We start from the raw sequence: 18,251 nt of genomic DNA, 5'->3' as shown, positions 1-18,251 counted from the left end.
CCTGTCGGGCGGCATACCCAGCAGGTCTGCATGAAATATGTCCAAAAAGTCTTGCACTACCGGTACAGAATCAATAGTAAGAGTGTATGAATCAACATCTCTCACAAAGACCAAATATGACAAACATCCCATCCCAACCATTCGTTGGGCCTTTAAGTAAGAAATTACCCTGTTGGGAACAAAATCTGGAGAACCTCTCCACTCGATCCTTGGTAACCCTGGCATCACCAACGTCACGGTCTTAGCATGACAATCCAGAATAGCATGACTTGGAGACAACCAATCCATACCCAAGATCACATCGAAATCAACCATACTAAGCAATAAGAGATCAACTCTAGTCTCCAATCCCCCTATAGTTACCATACACGACTGATACACACGGTCCACAATAATAGTATCGCTCACCGGCGTAGATACACAAACAGGTGAGACTAAGGACTCATGGGACATTTACAGACAATGAGCAAAATAGGATGATGCGTAAAAATAAGTAGAACCAGGGTCAAATAAAGTGGAATCATCTTTGTGGCATACTGAAACAATACTTGTAACCACTACATCTGAAGCAACAGTCTCTGGCCTGGCAGGAACATCATAAAATCGAGCCTGGCCGCCACCTGATCTACCTCCCCCTCTAGGGCGACCTCTAGCTGCCTGTGCCCCACCCCATGCTGGCTGGACGGGTGGTGAAATAACTGGTGCGGGAGTCGCAGCCTGACTCCTCTACTGAACTGAACCTCCCGACATGTGGGGACACTATCTCTTCATATGACCCAACTCTCCACACTCAAAGCAACCCCTCACTGAAAATGTCGGCAAGTATTGAGGTGGACCTCGAGAACCAGAATAACCTGGTACAGATGAACCTTGAACTGATGGTGCACGAGACGAACTCTGAGCTGGAAGTGCACTAAGAGAAGACTGACTCGGTCGAGCACTGTATGAACCATGGCTAGCTGATGCACCATGATGAGCTAGACGGGCCATCTGAGCGGGCCTATAAGGTCGACCCCTGATGTGATAGGACTGTCCCCCAGAAGGAACACCGCCAGAATTACCTGGACCACGAGACCTCTTGGCCTCCTTCTCCTCACGCTCCTGAGTACGGACAATTTCTAGCTATCGAGCACTGTCAACCACCTCGTCGAACTTAGTACCTGTTACATTCCTCAAAGTCATAACAAAACAGAACTGCTGGTTGAGGCCATTAATGAACCTCCTAATCTTCTCCCTCTCAAAGGGAACCAACCAAACTGCATGACGAGCCAAATCTGAAAACCTCATCTCATACTGGGTAACAGACATGTCCTCCTGATAGAGCTGTTCGAACTGCCTGCACAGTTCCTCTCTGCGGGTTTGTGGCACAAACTTCTCAAAAAAGAAAATGGAGAACTCATTCCATGAAAATGGTGCTGCACCAACTTGCCTACTCCATCTGAAGGCTGCCCGGTCAGTTGAAAAGTAGTAAATGAGACCCCACTGGTCTCCAGAATACCCGTTGTATGAAGAATTTGCTGGCATCTATCTAAGAAATCCTGAGCATCCTCTGACTCAGTCCCACTGAATGATAGAGTACAGATTCTCCCAAATCTCTCTAGTCTCTTCTGCTCCTCATCATTCATAATAGGACCCACCTGGGCCTAATCAGCTGCAACCGGCTGAACTGGTAGTGCCCCCGGTATCTGAAGTTCCTGCACTACCTGCTCTGGAGTACGGGCGACGTGGGTATGAGTACCTCCCCCGGCCTAAGAAGTGGTTGGTGCGGCCTGAGCCAAAACCACCTGAGCAAGGCCAGTGCAACCCGTCAATATCTGGGCTAAATCTTCCTGAAGGCCTGGAATCACAATAGGCATAGTTGGTGCTTGAGCTGGTCCCGCCGACTCAACTATATATGGAACCTGCTCTTGAGCTGGAGCAACTGGTGGTTCTACAGGTGCTACTCTAACTGTTGTACAAGCTGCACCTCGACCTCTGCCACGGCCCCGACCTCTACCACAACCCCGACCTCTCGTGGCCCTAACTGGTGGCACTAGTTCTTGACCATCCGATCCGGCAGTACGTGTCCTCACCATCTGTGAGAGAATATAATAACAAAAATTTAGTTTTCGGAATCAACAAATTCGCATGACAGAATACAAGAAAGTGAAATTTTCCTAAGGGGTTGGCAGCCTCTCGAATATAAGTACAGACATCTCCATACCGATCCGCAAGACTCTACTAAACTTGCTCATGACTCGTGAGACCTATGTAACCTAGGCTCTAATACCAACTTATCACAATCCAAAATTTTGCATATCGTGATGGCGCCTATCTCAATACTAGGCAAGCCGATAACTTCAATAAATCACTGCAATCTATTAAGTTTGAAGACATAATATTTAGATTTAATAGAAAATCCCACAAAACTGATACAAATACACTCCCAAAATCCGGTGTTACTGAGTACATGAGCATCTAAATGATAACATAATCTGACTGATAAAACACTGTCTGAAAATATAGAACAATACAAATAACTGAAAGGAAAGAGAGCCAAGGTCTGCGGACACCAAACAGCTACCTCGATAGTCTCCAACAGATAAAACTCTGAAATCTAGCAGTCGTTGTATCCGGAAGTACCTGAATCTGCACACGAAGTGCAGAGTGTAGTATGAGTACAACCGACCCCGTGTACTCAATGAGTAACAAGACTAACCTTTGGGGTAAAAGTAATGACGAGCTCAACAAGTACAGTCCAATATAGAAATAACAGTACAAAAATATAGGCATGTTCTCAAGTTCAACAGATAAGCTCAATACAAGTAAAATAGATCAATTCTGCATGATATGAGGAGTATGACATCTCTATATCTGCATGCCAAAATACATGTTGTATGTGATGTACCACAATGGAAACATTGTGTACTCCCACTCTCAGAATACTCAATCACTCAGTACTGTATATGGCCAATCCAGCCCAGGGAAGATCTATCCCCAAATATATATCACTGACGGTCAACCACTCAGTATTGTATAAGGCCAATCGAGCCCAGGGAAGATCCATCCCTCAATATAGATAATTAGGCAAGATCCATGCCAGGAAAAATCCATCACAAAAATATAAATGATTCGGGCAAGATACATGCCCAGGGAAGATTCATCCTTCAATATAAAATCAACCGAGGTCATTGTGTGGGGTGCAAACTCCAAAGGGGCTCCTTCAACCCAAGCGCTATAATAGCCAGATCTAGGCATAAATAAATAAAATATGTTACGGCGTGCAACCCGATCCCATAAATATCACTCATAATCTCCAGTCTCTCGGGCTCACAATGACATGAAAATCAACCCAACATAATGATATGATGTATCAATGAATGACAACAGAGATTGAGATATGATGTGCAAATAATAGATGTGACTAAGTACAAATTACATTTTTAAACAATTAATTCAACAGCAACACGACCTCTTTGGGTCCTAAAAATATCGTCACATAGGCTAAACATGATCTTTAATATGAGTCTCAACTCAATTTCTCTAACACGTGGAGGATATGTGGATAATGACATGATTATTTGATTATGCAACTCTACCGGAATCAATTAAGTCACGATTTATATGGTGCATGCCCACACGCCCGTCACCTAGCATGTGCGTCACCTCCATACAGTTCACATAACACAAAATTCAGGGATTTATACCCTCACAATCAAGTTTAGAAGTGTTACTTACCTCAAACCGTGCAAATTCTTTATTCCAATAAGCCTTTTCCTCACGATTCGACCTCCGAACGCCTCGAATCTAGTCACTATAATTCGATACAGTCAACACAAATTATAGGAATCAATTCCATATAAAAATACTAAGGACTCGTGTGGCCATAGATTTTGCCAAAATAAATTTGGGTTTTATTTGGCAAAGACATGTTTGGCCATAGATTTTGCCTACATTTTAGCAAAATCCCAAATCCCAAAACCAGCTCAATAGCTGGTTTTTGGCCAAAATATCACTATTACATTTTTTAAAAATTGCCCAAAACTTTTATATTTTATAAAAGAGCCCACAATTTATTATTTTGTAACAATGTTGCTTCGTCTTCTTGGTCACGTGATAGTATATCCTGTAGTTCATTATAAAAATAACAAATTTGTATCAAATTTATTTATATTCAGGACTATGGTTTGCGATAATATAATGAATGTTATTGATAATGGTATTGTTGGGTATTTGTGATAGTTTTTAGAACTTGTGGGTATAAGTCATGTTTCATATTTTTCCAAAATAAATTTGGAAAATATGTTTTGAAAACTGATGTCCAAACACATTTTCATCTTCAAACCAAACTTCACCCAATTCAGATTTTTCAGAGCAAATTTGGTAATCTATGGCCAAACGCTAGCTAAATTTTCCAACAAAAATCCGAAATTCAACTCAAAAATTATCAGTGGGGTCCACATCTCGGAACCTGACACAAGTTACGAAATATGAACGCTCATTCAACCACGAGTCCAACCATACCAAAATTACCAAATTCCGACATCAACTCGACATTCAAATCTTCAAATCTTATTTTCAAATCCCTAGGCCCAAATCCTCGAATTTCACCTCAAAAACACGTAATCTAGTCGAAATACTCAATGATAATTCAATATTATTGACTAACAATGATCACAAGTGACTTACCTCAAGTTTTTCCGTGAATTCCCTCTGAAAAATCGCCCAAAACTGTGTTGAAAGTCTAAAAATGACAAAAATGTCGGAACTCCTCTGTTTTATACACTGCCCAGTGCTTTCACACATGCGGCCAGCTTCCTCGCTTCTGCGAGACTGTTTTTGCGGTCCTGTCTTCCGCACCTGCGGACCTTCCACTTCTGCGGTCCAAAATCCGCTTATGCGGAGTCGCATGTGCGACATTTCCATCGCTTCTGCGAAGCCAACTCCCCTTCCCTTTTTCCGCTTCTGCGATTGACCCATCGCACGTGCGATCCGCTTCTGCGGTCCACCTGCCCGCTTCTGCGACCACTGCCCTCCTTAGCCCAGGCCACATCTGTGACCATTTTGTCGCTTCTGCGGTTGCGCACCTGCGGCCATTTCCATCGCAGGTACGATTGCAACAGAGCTGGGAAAATTCCAAAATTGCTTCAAGTCCCATTTTTTTTGATTCGTTAACCATCCGGAATCCACCCGAGGCCCCCCGGACCTCAACCAAATATATCAATAAGTCTCAAAACATCATACGAACTTAGTCGAGGCCTCAAATCACATCAAACAACGCTAAAACCACGAATCACACCCCAATACAAGCATAATGAAAACTAACGAATTCCAACTTCTACATTCCATGCCGAAAACCTATCAAATCAAGCCCGATTGAGTTCAAATTTTGCACATAAGTCATAAATGACATAACAGACCTATTTCAATTTCCAGAATCATATTCCGACCCCGATATCAATAAAGTCAACTCCCGGTCAAACTTCCAAACTCTCAATTTCCTATTTTCGCCATTTCAAACCAAATTTAACCACGGATTTTAAAATAAATATATGGACATACTTCTAAGTCCGAAAATCACCATACAAAGCTATTGGAACCATCAAAAATCTATTTCGGGGTCGTTTACACATATTTCATTATCCGGTAAGTTATTTCACTTAAGCTTTAAATATTAGAATTAAGTATCCCAATTCATTCTGAAACCTCCCCGACAAGTCACATAATTATAATTGAACACAAGATAAGTAGTAAATGGGGAAACAGGGCTGTAATACTCAAAATAACCGGCTGGGTCGTTATAACGACATAGAAATTTTACAGTTCTGGTAGTTATAATTTCTTACAAACTCTATTAGAGTTATAATCAAATTTATTGTCTTTGCTTGTATTTAAAATTAAATTATAGAATTTCAAGAATTTAAAAGAAAAAAATAAGGTAGAATACTTACTTTAAATCCAGAATTTATTGACGAAGGAAGTTTATGGAACAATTGACAATCATTATGCTCAATATTATATACTAATTAACATCATCATGTATCCCAAAGCCTGTGACCAAAGCAGATGCCTCTACTCAATCGGTTAGAGTCTCGTGCTGATAACGTGTTATAAAACAATAAGAGAAGAAGAAGAGTATTGAAGAGAAAAGTAAAGAGAGAATTCTTATTGATTTAGGATTAATTACAATGGAATAACTCTTCTATTTATAGGGGAAAAGTGACTTAGCCACCAAGTAACAAACCATAAAATCTCTCTAAAATATAGACATTCACCTTAAATACAATTCTATTTATAACAAATATATTATAATTTTAACTAGATAGGTCAAACTTCTTATCGCCCCTCTTACTTCATTCCGCGAGTTGAAAGTTCAACTTCCACACAAATTTAAAGCTGTGAACTGTCAAAGCTTAACTTCCACCTAGATGTTTCAAACTTTAAAACTCAAGTCTAAAATTTGATTCTAAAAGTTAATTTAGCTATATTTTAAATAGCGGGTCCTAAAAGCGACTATTTATGCGCTTCACCTAATTTTATGGGCAAAGATCATTAACTTGCGGCCGAAACTATTTGTATCCGATAGCCACAAAAGTGTATAAAATTAATATATTTTTTATATATAACATACATAAATATTTATATATATAAAAATATATATTTTTCGGCTATTATTTTGAGAACGATTATACAATGTCATTTTTTCAATTTTCTTCGACGGGAGTACATCAATCTGGGCCTAAGCCCATTTGATATGACACTACAGTAACCCGTTACCCGAAGCACAAAAACCCTAACTATATCCCTTTGTCGGAAACCCTACACTTTCTCCTTTACCTCTCACTCTCCTCCGCAGCTTCACAACTCCTTCAGATCACTGAAAATGGTGAGTTTCTCTACATTTTGTGTCATTCAACTTCTCTAATTCACTTCTTCACATCTATGCATTTTCATTTCTTTGATTTTATTTATTGAAATTTGAAAAAAATTGCTTGATTTTATTGTTTAGCCGTTCAAGAGGTTCGTTGAGATCGGAAGAGTTGCGCTCGTTAACTACGGGAAAGACTATGGGAAGCTTGTCGTCATCGTTGACGTCATCGACCAAAATAGGGTACATTTGATTACTTTTTCAGTTTTGTTACTTGATTTTAGCTGAATGTTTATGTTTAGAGTTTAAGTACTCTTTTTAGAGACTTATTGTAGTTTAAATTTGTGATTTAGTGAACCTTGAGGTGGCGTTTTGTTTTTAAGTTTGCAACAATTGAGTTTGCAGACTCAGTTTGTTTGAGTTTATGCTAATATATGTTTGCTTGAGCTGTTTTAAGATTTCCAAACTCAGTTTCCAGAATGGATATGGAGGATTCATATAGCTGACTCAAACTACTTTGGCTTTAGGTGTAGCCGTTTTAGCTTTTTTACTTTCTAGCTGTTTGAAGGGGAGCATTGGAGCAATAGTAAAGTTGTGTCTATGCGGCCTATAGGTCACGGTTCGAGCCTTAGAAGCAGCCACTAATGCTTGCATTAGGTTAGGTCACACTCCTTGGGTTGCGGTCCTTTCTCGTACCCTGCTGTGAGATGCTTTGTTCACTCGGCTGCCCTTTTACTTTCTAGCTGTTTATGCACCAGTTTGTGCACACCTTGAGTATTCCACCGGGTAGCTGCCACATCCCATTTACCCGCTGTATCTGTCCACCTAGGCTTAAGTAGATGTGAAGAAGTCACCTAGCATTTTTTGTTTGAACACTGGTTTCCAAAGTTTCACCACTTCATTGACGGCTAGGCACACCCTTGGATGCTACATCCTAGCTATTTATAAATGATATGCTCAAGACTTATGATGAAATTGGGCGAACTGATATAGAGGATTCATATGGTGTTTCCCAACTATCTTGGTATTGAGTGTAGTTGATAGCTTAACCGATTGGTCTTAGCACAGATGCAAGGTGTCTAGTCACGTCTTTGGGAACAATACATTAGATTTGTCTTTTACTTTTTCAGTTTTTAATGAAGGATCTGTATATGGCCTATGATGGAATATGATAATATGCCTACATTGTCTGATCATATTAACTTGATTGAGGAATATTGTCTGAGGCCTTGTATTATGGATTCGAGAAGAGTAATCTGTGACTGTGTAACTAGAAGCTCCCACCTCCATGACCATTTTATTATTGAATATCTGCCTTTGTTGCCAAAGCAGTTAAAGTGTATCCTTGTTTCATAAAGTTCTGCCGATTTAATGTAAGGGAGTGTCATTGTTGTAATGTTGTTGGCTCTGTTTTCTGTTATAATCTTGTACCAATATCATAGGGTTGTCACGTTTCTGGTAGTATAGCGTAGACGATTATGTTCCTTTTGGATTGAGGTGTAGATACTGGGGGGTGAAACTTTACTTTTCAAATATGAAAAAAGTCAAGAAAAGTGATGAACCTTTGCCTCTACACGGTTGTTGAACTCGCCATTGATGGGTCCAGTGATTATATCTGTTTCTGTGTTAATGTAAGAGCGAAATTTTGCTATGTGGGGCACGATTCGGTACCCAAAATGTGAAAACGCCATTGTTTGCTTGTCCTGAACTCATCATCTGATGAAATGTTTTCATTCCCCAAGGGCACATCTTATTTTCTTAAGCATTTTCATGCTTAATCAATCTCAGCAGTTAAAAGAAAAATCTCAATTGCTTCTTGATTTGTTGAGTTTAGTTTTAATTTGGACAGATGGTAGCCAATGCTTTTTTTTTTTTCTTAAAATCCCTCCCGATTAGGAGGATCTATAGTGTTTCCACACTTCCCTCCAGCATGACTCGAACCCAAACTCGAACCCAGGACAGATGGTAGCTGGTGCTTAATTGAGATAAATTAACTTTGGAAAATATGATGAAAATATGAATCTTATCTATCCTAATAATTTTGCTCTCTTTAAATTGATAGGCTCTTATTGATGCTCCCGACATGGTGAGGAGCCAGATAAACTTCAAGAGGCTTTCACTCACAGATATCAAAATCGACATCAAAAGGATTCCAAAGAAGAAGACCCTGGTTGCTGCTATGGAGGCTGCCGGTGAGTGGCTATAGTTTCTCTTCTAGACGATATGGAGCAGATATTACTTTAGCAGTTCTTTGTCTATCCTATATGTTAGAAAAGTTTACAAGGTTGACTATTTTCATTTGCTTTATGTCCTTCAGATGTGAAGAACAAGTGGGAGTCCAGTTCATGGGGAAGGAAGTTGATAGTGCAGAAGAGGAGGGCCTCACTCAACGATTTTGACAGGTTTAAGCTTATGTTGGCAAAGATCAAGGTGCGATTGCATATGTATTCAAGTTAACTTCATCTAACTGCATTTAGCGCACTCATACCAATAACTCAGTGGACTTTATGAGAAATATGGTTTACATGAAAGGGTTAAAAGAATGGTTTTCATTAATTGAAAAATCAAAATGCATATGCCAGGCTTGTGGTAGAATGTGTTTCTTACTTAGTCTCGTGCCAAGTATACTCCTGAAACAAATCTGCATGTTCTTGTGTAAACAATCCGAATATTGCTTGGCTTACTTTTAATTGCATAAGTATTTTATCCTTGCGGGTTGTATCAATCTGATTCATGGGTGTTGATATTGCAGAGGGCCGGTGTCGTGAGACAGGAGCTTGCAAAGCTTAAAAAGGAGACCGTGGCTTAAGAACTTTCTGAGTAGCCACATTGGTTTAGAACAATTTTGGAAGTTGTATTTTTTTTACCTTGGGGAATGTATTCTCAATGAAAGAACCCCTGTTCTGTTTTTCGTTTTCCTTGGTTTCTTCGATTGCTTCGAAATTATCTTTCTAATCTATGATGATGAACTGAGGATTTCTTGCTGAGTTATTTCAAAATGTTTGTCATAGATTATTACAAGTAATGAGTGTGTTAGCCAAGAATCTGAAAAAGCGTTTTATCTTGAGGCTGTCTTTTTAACACAATCATATGATAACATGTCCAAAGATCCTTATATGGTGCTTGGATTTGGTTTCTTTTGGAAATCAATATTGAGAGAAGGTAGTGTTTGGATTTCAGATTATGTCTGTTTCTAGAAGCGTTCAGCTGTAATTATTGAAAAATAAAATCTTCTTTGCATAACATTCAATTTCTGGGAACATTTGTAAGCTGAAATAGTATAGTTGGAACCTCTGAAAATTAGTTGAATTAATCATTAATTAATGAAAATAGCCAACTAGTAAAGAAAATCGGGACGAAAAGAACAATTAACTTTATGATATGTTGTTTCAAACACTGCAATATATTTGTTTCTGAAAAGAAATTATCAGCACCTACTGTTTATTCTAAACTTGTGGATGTGTGATACATATCATTTAATCACGGTAAAATATATGTATTCTAACTTTTAGAGCTAAATTACGTGATTTAATATAAATTTTTATGCGGCGATAAGTAGTTTGTCTCTTAACATTAAGATTCAACTTTATCGTAAACTTTTTATGATATTTCAGTTTTTTTGTTTTATTGCTCTGCAAAAAATAGTACTTCTACTATTATTCTCTAATCACTAATTAAGTGGGAAAGAAATGCAACCTTGAACTTTATGGCTACATTAAGGTTAAGATCAACTACGTTATTAACTTTTTATGATGTTTCAATTTATTTATTCTTACTCTGCAGAAAAGGAAAAAAAAATTCCACCATTGTTCTTTGACTAATTAAGTGGGGGGAAAAGTGCAACCGTGAACTTAGTGGCTATTTTTTGTAAAACCCAAAACTTATGGGGCTTTGAGAAAAATATTGAAGTCTCCTCTCTCTCAGCGTTGACTTATTAAATTTATCAAAGGCACAAATTCCCAGGTAGCTTCCCTTCTTCTGTTTAACCGTACAGTGTGTATATATATAGCTCACCGCGTATATACATATATTTTCACTCCTATATATATCAAACCCAGATTCCCAATTATCCATACATCTTCCTCTGTTACACTGTTGGCTCAATCAACAATGAACATCTTTTCCAAGAAACCCAATGCTAAAGGTTCAATTTTTAAGTTCTTGATTTTCATAAAAAATCAAAATTTGAAGAACCCCTTTTGTTTATTCATGTAATTGCTACCTTAGAATACACAATTACACATATATGATTTTTTTCAACACATATAGATGATTCATATGTAGAGGATTCATATAACAAATAGTGACTGGTTTGGGATTGAGGAGTAGTTAATTGATTGATTGTTAAGTTCTTGATTTTCATAAAAAATCAAAATTTGAAGAACCCCTTTTGTTTGTTTCTTTATTGCTACCTTTAGAATACATTTAGATGATTTTTATGTATAGAGGATTCGCATATTGAACACTGCCCGGTTTGGGATTGAGGCATAGTTGATTGATTGATTGTAGGTTACTTGAATCAAATTTGAGCATTAATTATTCTTCATGGAATTGACATTTGATCTTCTGCTGGATGTTGAGCATCCACAAAATTGAGCTGTGATTATATTTACCAAGTGTGCAAGTTTGAACTTTTCTTTTGGCAGAGGCGCTTCGGGAGAGTAGAAGAGAACTAACCCATGCTACCAGAGGTAAACAGTTTACAGTTTTAGCCCCCTCCCCCCTTCCCCTGGCATGAAGTACATTGATCTCATAGGTGGATTCAACAAATAAGCACATGGGCACCCACTGTCTCGAAATCAAACTATATGGATTCAGAGGTGAATTCAGGATTTAAACGTGATGACTTCAAAGTTTTTTGCACTGAACAGATTGGGCTTTGAAATTATGGTCCAAAATATTTACTTGTTAGAATTTTAGTGTTTTTTTACAAACATACACACACATTATGTTCGGTGTAGAAATAGCATGTTTGGTTGAACCGGCAGCTAATCAGCTACATTCGCCATTGTATCTATATATGCATATAAAAAATTCAAAGAAAAGTTTTAAAATATGTTAAGAGGTGCACACTGCCTTTCAATATTCGTCTTTGACAGAGCTAGCTTTTTGATTGCTTTGTAATCATACACTCTGGATGAAGCTACAAACGGAGGAGTCTTGCAGTAGATTGATGCATGGCCAATGTAAAAATAGTCAGGCTATGATCGGAATACTCTAAATACAAAGAATTCATAATGTACACTAACTAGTTTGGATTGAGACATAGTTGATATGGTATTAAATTGTTGGGTCATTGGTACTAGATGATATTGTTGGGGCTTTGTGAAATTATGCCAATTATAATTTGGATATTTGATAGAAAGTAATGTTAATTCCTATAGACAAGGAAAGTAATGTTAATGAAAACCGAAGGTATACAAGTGACATAAACAATGACTTTATGGGCTTAGGGAGTAAATAGAGTAAACCACTAGTAAGATGTTCCCATTCTTATTTAGAGATCTCAATATCCACCTACCCGAGAGCCTTTGAAAGCTCTTATTAAACTAGTGAAGGTCCATTTTATTTCTTTGTTCGAATGGGCCTGATATATCTAGTAAGATGTTCCATTCTTGCTAATAATAAATCCCAAATTGCTAAATTCAAGATCAGACAAGATCTTTCTAGGGTGTAAAAGACGTTCTTGATCTTTGTTTAGGTTGGCTTAATGTATTCGTTTATCAAATTCATTATTGTTTCTTAGAGAATTATGGAATAAAATGAGAGTGTTAAACAGTGATTCATTTGACTATGCCATCCATTCTACTTGAGTGACTTTATAAGCAGTGCGCCTTTATGTTAGCTTTAATAAGTTTGGAAACCGGATGATCATATTCAAAGGTAGGTAAAGTATAGTAAGTCTTGCTTGGGCTGCTCTATGGCTAAGTCGTTTTCTTAAATAGGGAAGTGATTTGATGATAAATCACTGGTAAGCTGTAATTTCTTACACATCAGAAGACACACAATTTCTGTGAATAGAGAAGGAAGCTTAGGAAGACTATCACATTGGTATCCACAATTTCTGTTCTCAATGTGTGAAAGGGCTTCTTTTAAGTAATTGGCGAGTAACTCATGTTAGTTTTAATATTGTGATGTAGGTATTGAGAAGGAAATTTCTGCTTTGCAATCAGAGGTATGTCTTGAGCTTCTTCCTGTTGCTAGCCTATTCTTGAAAGTATTTTGTGACTGTTCGAGAGACAGAAATTTATGCAATTTTAGAGCTTATACAACTTTTTTCCTTTATATCGCACTTCCTTTTACTTACTGTTCTGCATGCGGCATAATATCTGTAAGAGACATTTTGATGTATTTCTTGGTGAGACAGGAAAAGAAACTTGTTGCTGAGATAAAAAGGACTGCTAAAACTGGAAATGAGGTGGGTCTGAAGTGTCAGCATCGGACGCTTAATTAGCTGTCATAAATTACCTCTGTGCTTTGTAACTCATTTGTCATCTGTTTTCGCTCTGCATTTTTAGACAGCAACAAAAGTACTAGCACGTCAGTTAGTCAGGCTTAGACAGCAAATAGCCAACTTGCAAGGTAGTCGGGCTCAAATGAGAGGTATAGCGACTCACACTCAGGTACTCTACCAAGTCATTTTACATGCTTACTGATTTCAGTTCTTCTGTCCACTTTCTGTGAAATGAATTTGAAAAGCTTTTTTGCCTTTTTGCAGGCAATATCTGCCCAATCTTCGGTTGCTGCAGGCATGAAAGGAGCCACTAAAGCTATGACTGCTATGAATAAGGTTTAATGGCCATTGGCCAAATATCATGACATCTAATTTTAACTTTTCCATTTGATTGCAAGAGAGAATGAAATATAATTTTTTTTTTTTTTTTTCATTTTTGGCCCAACAGCCCAAAATAATTACAGGCGGTAGCCCAAATATACAAAACATTCAACTTCTTGTTCTCTTGAAACCTCTTGGCTCCTTGCAGATAAATTAAAAATGTGGATCTACAAGTTTGATTCTCTCGTGTTTCTTTACTCCTCTTTTCGTTGTCCATTTTGCTCCTCCTCTCCCATTGCCTCCATTATTTGGTTTACTTTCATATATTGCTCGTCAATTTGTTTTTACTCAGTGAAACATGATATTTGTTTTCTATGTTATGTCATCTTCTTGATTCCTTCTCATAATTATCAGTTGATTTTTTGCAGCAAATGGCCCCTGCGAAGCAAGCGAAGGTGATGCAAGATTTCCAGCGGCAATCAGCTCAATTGGATATGACGGTAAGACTGATTGATTGCACACTATCTGTTAAATCTTAAAATAAAATCATATGTCCTTTATGTCAACTCATTGTTACAAGTCACATCAATAGTTGGTGTTTGTATTTGTAGACTGAAATGATGTCAGACGCCATAGATGACGCTATAGATAATGATGAAGCGGAAGAGGAAACTGAAGATTTGACAAACCAGGTATGCTCTTAAAAGCCCCTTTCAATTATGATTTATGACTGGAAATAGTTAGTGGGTGTGCTTTGCTTTATGCTAGCTTAGTAGTTGATTTAATTGAAAATATCTATAAAGTTTTGATTGTTCAGATAACATTCTGGTTTTCTTCAGGATTGATGTTTTCTTAATAAAATGTGTTAGCCTGGACTCTTCTGATAATGGAACTAAGATTGAATGTAAAATTTTATTTTTAGGAATCAAACAATTATTAAAGTGCATTTAACTGTACATGTTAATATCTATAACACACGGTCACAGCTAGTTATTGTTTTCTTACAAGTTGATTTGATCTTATATTTGCAGGTCCTTGATGAAATTGGAGTCGATGTTGCCTCACAGGTTGTTTTTAATTATGTTTCATAGTGAAACAACTAGTCTTCTTACTTACAAGAAGGAAAGTAGTTTGACATCGGCAACTACCGTGTTAAATTGACAATCCCATGTTTTAATCTTGACAGCTGTCAACAGCTCCCAAGGGCAAAGTTGCTGGAAAAAGGACCGAGGAATCAAGCAGGTTCATTCTCATTTTCTTTTGATATTGTCTACTTGTTACTTTATTGCCCTTTTCCTTTACTCGCATGTTTTTTCAAGAGATAAACTTATGGAGCCAAAAAAACAAGAAAAAAAGAAGCTTAGGGCGTTGGTTTAACAGTAAAGGTTACGCAGAAGGATATGTGGTAGGCGCACATAATGAGTTCGGATTCGACTGGTGAACTAAGTTTGGTATTTACATGGAGAAGGATAGAGGGAAGGGGCTCAGTATCCACCGAGTTTTGAGGCAAGAAACAGCATATTTCGTGGGTTATTCAAAAAAAAAAAAAAAAAAGCCACAGAGCCAGGTTTCACTAACATGTGTCTTCCACTAGAAATTGCCGTGGCCTTGTTACCTTCTAGATCGCGAGCCTAGTTAAAGCTGTTCTAGTCTTCACTTGGTAAAAATGGATACTATTAACTAATTTATGAAAGCTAAGCGCACTTTGTTTCTTCACTCATAAGAAAACTTTTCTTATATTAAATTGATAGGGGTAACGGTATGGGGCGGAGGGAGAATAGAAGCTATGTGTTCGAACAAATTATTAATTTAGAACCCAACAACTTAAAAGATTTAGAATCTCGGATCCATAAGCTTCAAATCCTGGCCCCATCTCTGGAAATAGTATAATTTGCTTCAAGTACTACAGTATCCTCAAGCAAATTATTAGACATTTTGAATGCACTGCTCGCTGACAGATCAAAGTACGTGCATTTTTCGGTTCTTCAATTTTCTTCTCTTCCTGTAAATAATCGTATTAGTAAGAAGTGCATTTTTCATGTTCTGCGATGAGCTTATTCACTGTAATCTCATTAACTCTCTCACATAAGTTTTTTCTGGTGTCTTCGTACTGGCAGTTCGGGGATTGATGAGCTGGAGAAGCGATTGGCTGCACTTAGAAATCCTTGATCTCAGTATCTTGGACTAGTCCTTATGTTGTTGCCTCCAACATGAAACAGGAATTTCCATAAGTTGTGTACATAATTTTGCTCCAAGAATGATGTGATGCATCAATCCTTGGTCTTCTTTGAGGTGAAGTGTCATAATTGGTCGTCCGAAAGCTACAAACAATGTATTAGTTGTTTGATAAAATCTTGGCATGGCTTTCTTCTTTCATCTCTTGTCATGAAATTTCTTTTCTGTAGTCTGCTAGTAAAAGAAAAAGGATAGCCCGGTGCACGAAGCATCCCGCGTTTACGTAGGGGTAGTGTGCTAGTGTGTGTGCATTTTTTTATGACAGTGATGTTCGGATCAACTTGTCCACTCCTCGATTATTCACCGGGTATCTGCCATAGGCGGACCTATGTGTAGAGAAGAGGGGTCATCGGAGTTCATTAACCTCGCAGAAATTCTTGATATATATGTGCATATATGTTGGGAATGGTCATATATTTCGCCTAGATCCCTTAAGATCAAAAGTTTGATAGGACACTGGTTGAGCAGTCCGCTCATGTGCCCCCACCACCTTCAAATCCGAGGTCCACCTCTGTTATATGCTACCTCGACTAGCACATGTATCGAGTAATTATGTCACAAATATTTAGATAGATGGGAAGAAATCACCTAGTTTAACCACCTCAGAATCAATGTCATATTTGCGAGACTAAAGTTGAGATTCGCTTGTTTAAAATTTGAAATAAAAAAATGTTTTAAAAGAACAAGTTATGATATGAATACATGTTATCCAACAAAAAAAGAGAGAAAAAATTGGACAAATCCTGAAGAAAGAACTAGTGCAGGTAAAGAAAATAGTAGGGCATGTAATTGGAGAATAAGAATTTTGATGATTTATAATTGGAAATTGGTTGAGACACAGTAAAAATAGCTGTTTTGTTGCCAAAAGTTACTTCAAGAGATTATTTAGTAAAATTAATTTTGCAAATGAACTAGGAAAATACCAAAAGTGAATTCAAATGAAAAATATGTGGTGAATAAAAAAGCATTAGGGTGAACAAGAAAAACAAAAGCTCGAATTTTTCATCTTTTTAATACAAAAATTAACCAAATTGACACAACTAATATGTTTCTGACAAAGTAACCAAAATGATATAGACATTATTCACTATTTATCATTTGCTTAATCAAAAAATGTAACGGTGAAAATTTGACGGAATGTGGCAAATATCAAAGTTAAACGTGACAGACAGAAGACATTTAAATAATCGTTACCCTAAATTACGACTTACAACAATAGATTTTCTATCAAAGTTAAATGTGATTGACATAACTTATAGTTACAAAATTACTTTAAGTTGCAATTTACGACAATAGTTATTTTCTATCAAAATTAAACGTGACATGCATGTATGGGTCAAAATCTGCCTTAGTGGGATTTAGCATAAAGCGGTATCGTGAAAAACGATATGGTCAGGGTCGATTAGTAGATAACGGGGCTCGTAGCCGAGTAGCCAATAACGATCGATGTCGAGTATCAAGGGCAGTGCTAATGACTAGTTTTTGTAATAAAATATTCAGGAGAATATTCTATTGAATATTCTTGGTGTCTGTACTTTTAGGGTTGACTGAGGAATGTACCATATAAATAGAAAAAGAGATAGGGGGAGAGGGATATGTAATATTCTCTGATAAGAACATTATTTGAAAAGCATACTTTCTCTCTAGATAAAAGATATTCACTATCTTTCTAAAGAGATTTGATTGTCTACTATTCCACACATTTTCCATTAGATCCGAGAAGGGTCCCAATATTCTAATATTTATCTATCATTCATCATTATCAGAAAGAAAAATCATCCACCTCATTCAATATTGGGTGAATCATTCTCCTAATTTACTTTAATGCTATTTATCGTTATTTATTGTTTGATATTCCCCCATAATTAATGATCTTGAAATATTGAATACATCACATTTAATCTTCTCTCAACATTGCTCTTGCGTTATTTGTGTTAATCGATTATAGATCTGAAATTATTATCATTAACTAGGTTTAGCCATTCGTCATACAAAATTAATCAGTTTAATCAAAATTCTATATTTTTTGGTCAAACAAGACAAACTTCAAGTTACGACTTATCACAATAGACATTTCCTCCAAATGTTAGCTTTTTAACTAAAAACTACTAATTTTTTAATGAAAAAATGAAATTGTATAGCCGCTCATAAAATAATAGCCGATATATTGGCGAGATCCAATGGCGAACAACTGCCCAAAAGAAAAGCCGCCTGAAAGTCCGTGCAACATTTCCACGATATCGTTATGATCAATTAACGAGACTTGGCCGGGAAGTGTTATATATATATATATATATATATATATATATATATATATATATATATATATACACACATTATGTATGTTATATATAAAAATTATATAGATTTTATACATTTTTTCAATTACCGAAT

At 37.1% G+C, this 18,251-nt stretch overlaps 3 protein-coding genes and 1 non-coding gene across 4 annotated transcripts; 3 read left to right on the top strand and 1 right to left on the bottom strand.

Moving 5' to 3' along the window:
- Nucleotides 1–759: 759 nt before the first annotated feature.
- On the bottom strand, nucleotides 760–1,524 carry LOC138906257 (uncharacterized). The gene is made up of 2 exons (XM_070194789.1): nucleotides 1,168–1,524; nucleotides 760–1,101 (listed from the first exon to the last, which is right to left on the bottom strand). Exons 1-2 carry the CDS (start codon nucleotides 1,522–1,524, stop codon nucleotides 760–762), a joined length of 699 nt encoding a protein of 232 aa, XP_070050890.1.
- A 5,202-nt stretch (nucleotides 1,525–6,726) lies between these two features.
- Nucleotides 6,727–9,834, top strand: LOC104097351 (large ribosomal subunit protein eL14z). The gene is made up of 5 exons (XM_009603909.4): nucleotides 6,727–6,865; nucleotides 6,989–7,090; nucleotides 8,910–9,039; nucleotides 9,165–9,277; nucleotides 9,600–9,834. Exons 1-5 carry the CDS (start codon nucleotides 6,863–6,865, stop codon nucleotides 9,654–9,656), a joined length of 405 nt encoding a protein of 134 aa, XP_009602204.1. The 5' UTR covers nucleotides 6,727–6,862; the 3' UTR covers nucleotides 9,657–9,834.
- LOC117277021 (small nucleolar RNA SNORD34) lies at nucleotides 7,998–8,079 on the top strand. Its single transcript, XR_004507287.1, has one exon. It is a non-coding gene; the product is annotated as a small nucleolar RNA SNORD34 (small nucleolar RNA).
- A 979-nt stretch (nucleotides 9,835–10,813) lies between the features above and the next one.
- LOC104097350 (vacuolar protein sorting-associated protein 2 homolog 3) lies at nucleotides 10,814–15,998 on the top strand. The gene is made up of 11 exons (XM_009603908.4): nucleotides 10,814–10,991; nucleotides 11,494–11,538; nucleotides 12,988–13,022; nucleotides 13,215–13,265; nucleotides 13,366–13,470; nucleotides 13,566–13,637; nucleotides 14,051–14,122; nucleotides 14,234–14,314; nucleotides 14,654–14,689; nucleotides 14,809–14,864; nucleotides 15,740–15,998. Exons 1-11 carry the CDS (start codon nucleotides 10,958–10,960, stop codon nucleotides 15,789–15,791), a joined length of 639 nt encoding a protein of 212 aa, XP_009602203.1. The 5' UTR covers nucleotides 10,814–10,957; the 3' UTR covers nucleotides 15,792–15,998.
- The last annotated feature ends 2,253 nt before the right edge of the window (nucleotides 15,999–18,251 follow it).

Source organism: Nicotiana tomentosiformis, chromosome 2 (assembly GCF_000390325.3).
Source record: "Nicotiana tomentosiformis chromosome 2, ASM39032v3, whole genome shotgun sequence".
Classification (NCBI taxonomy): domain Eukaryota; kingdom Viridiplantae; phylum Streptophyta; class Magnoliopsida; order Solanales; family Solanaceae; genus Nicotiana; species Nicotiana tomentosiformis.
This window is presented reverse-complemented; position numbering and strand designations above follow the sequence as displayed.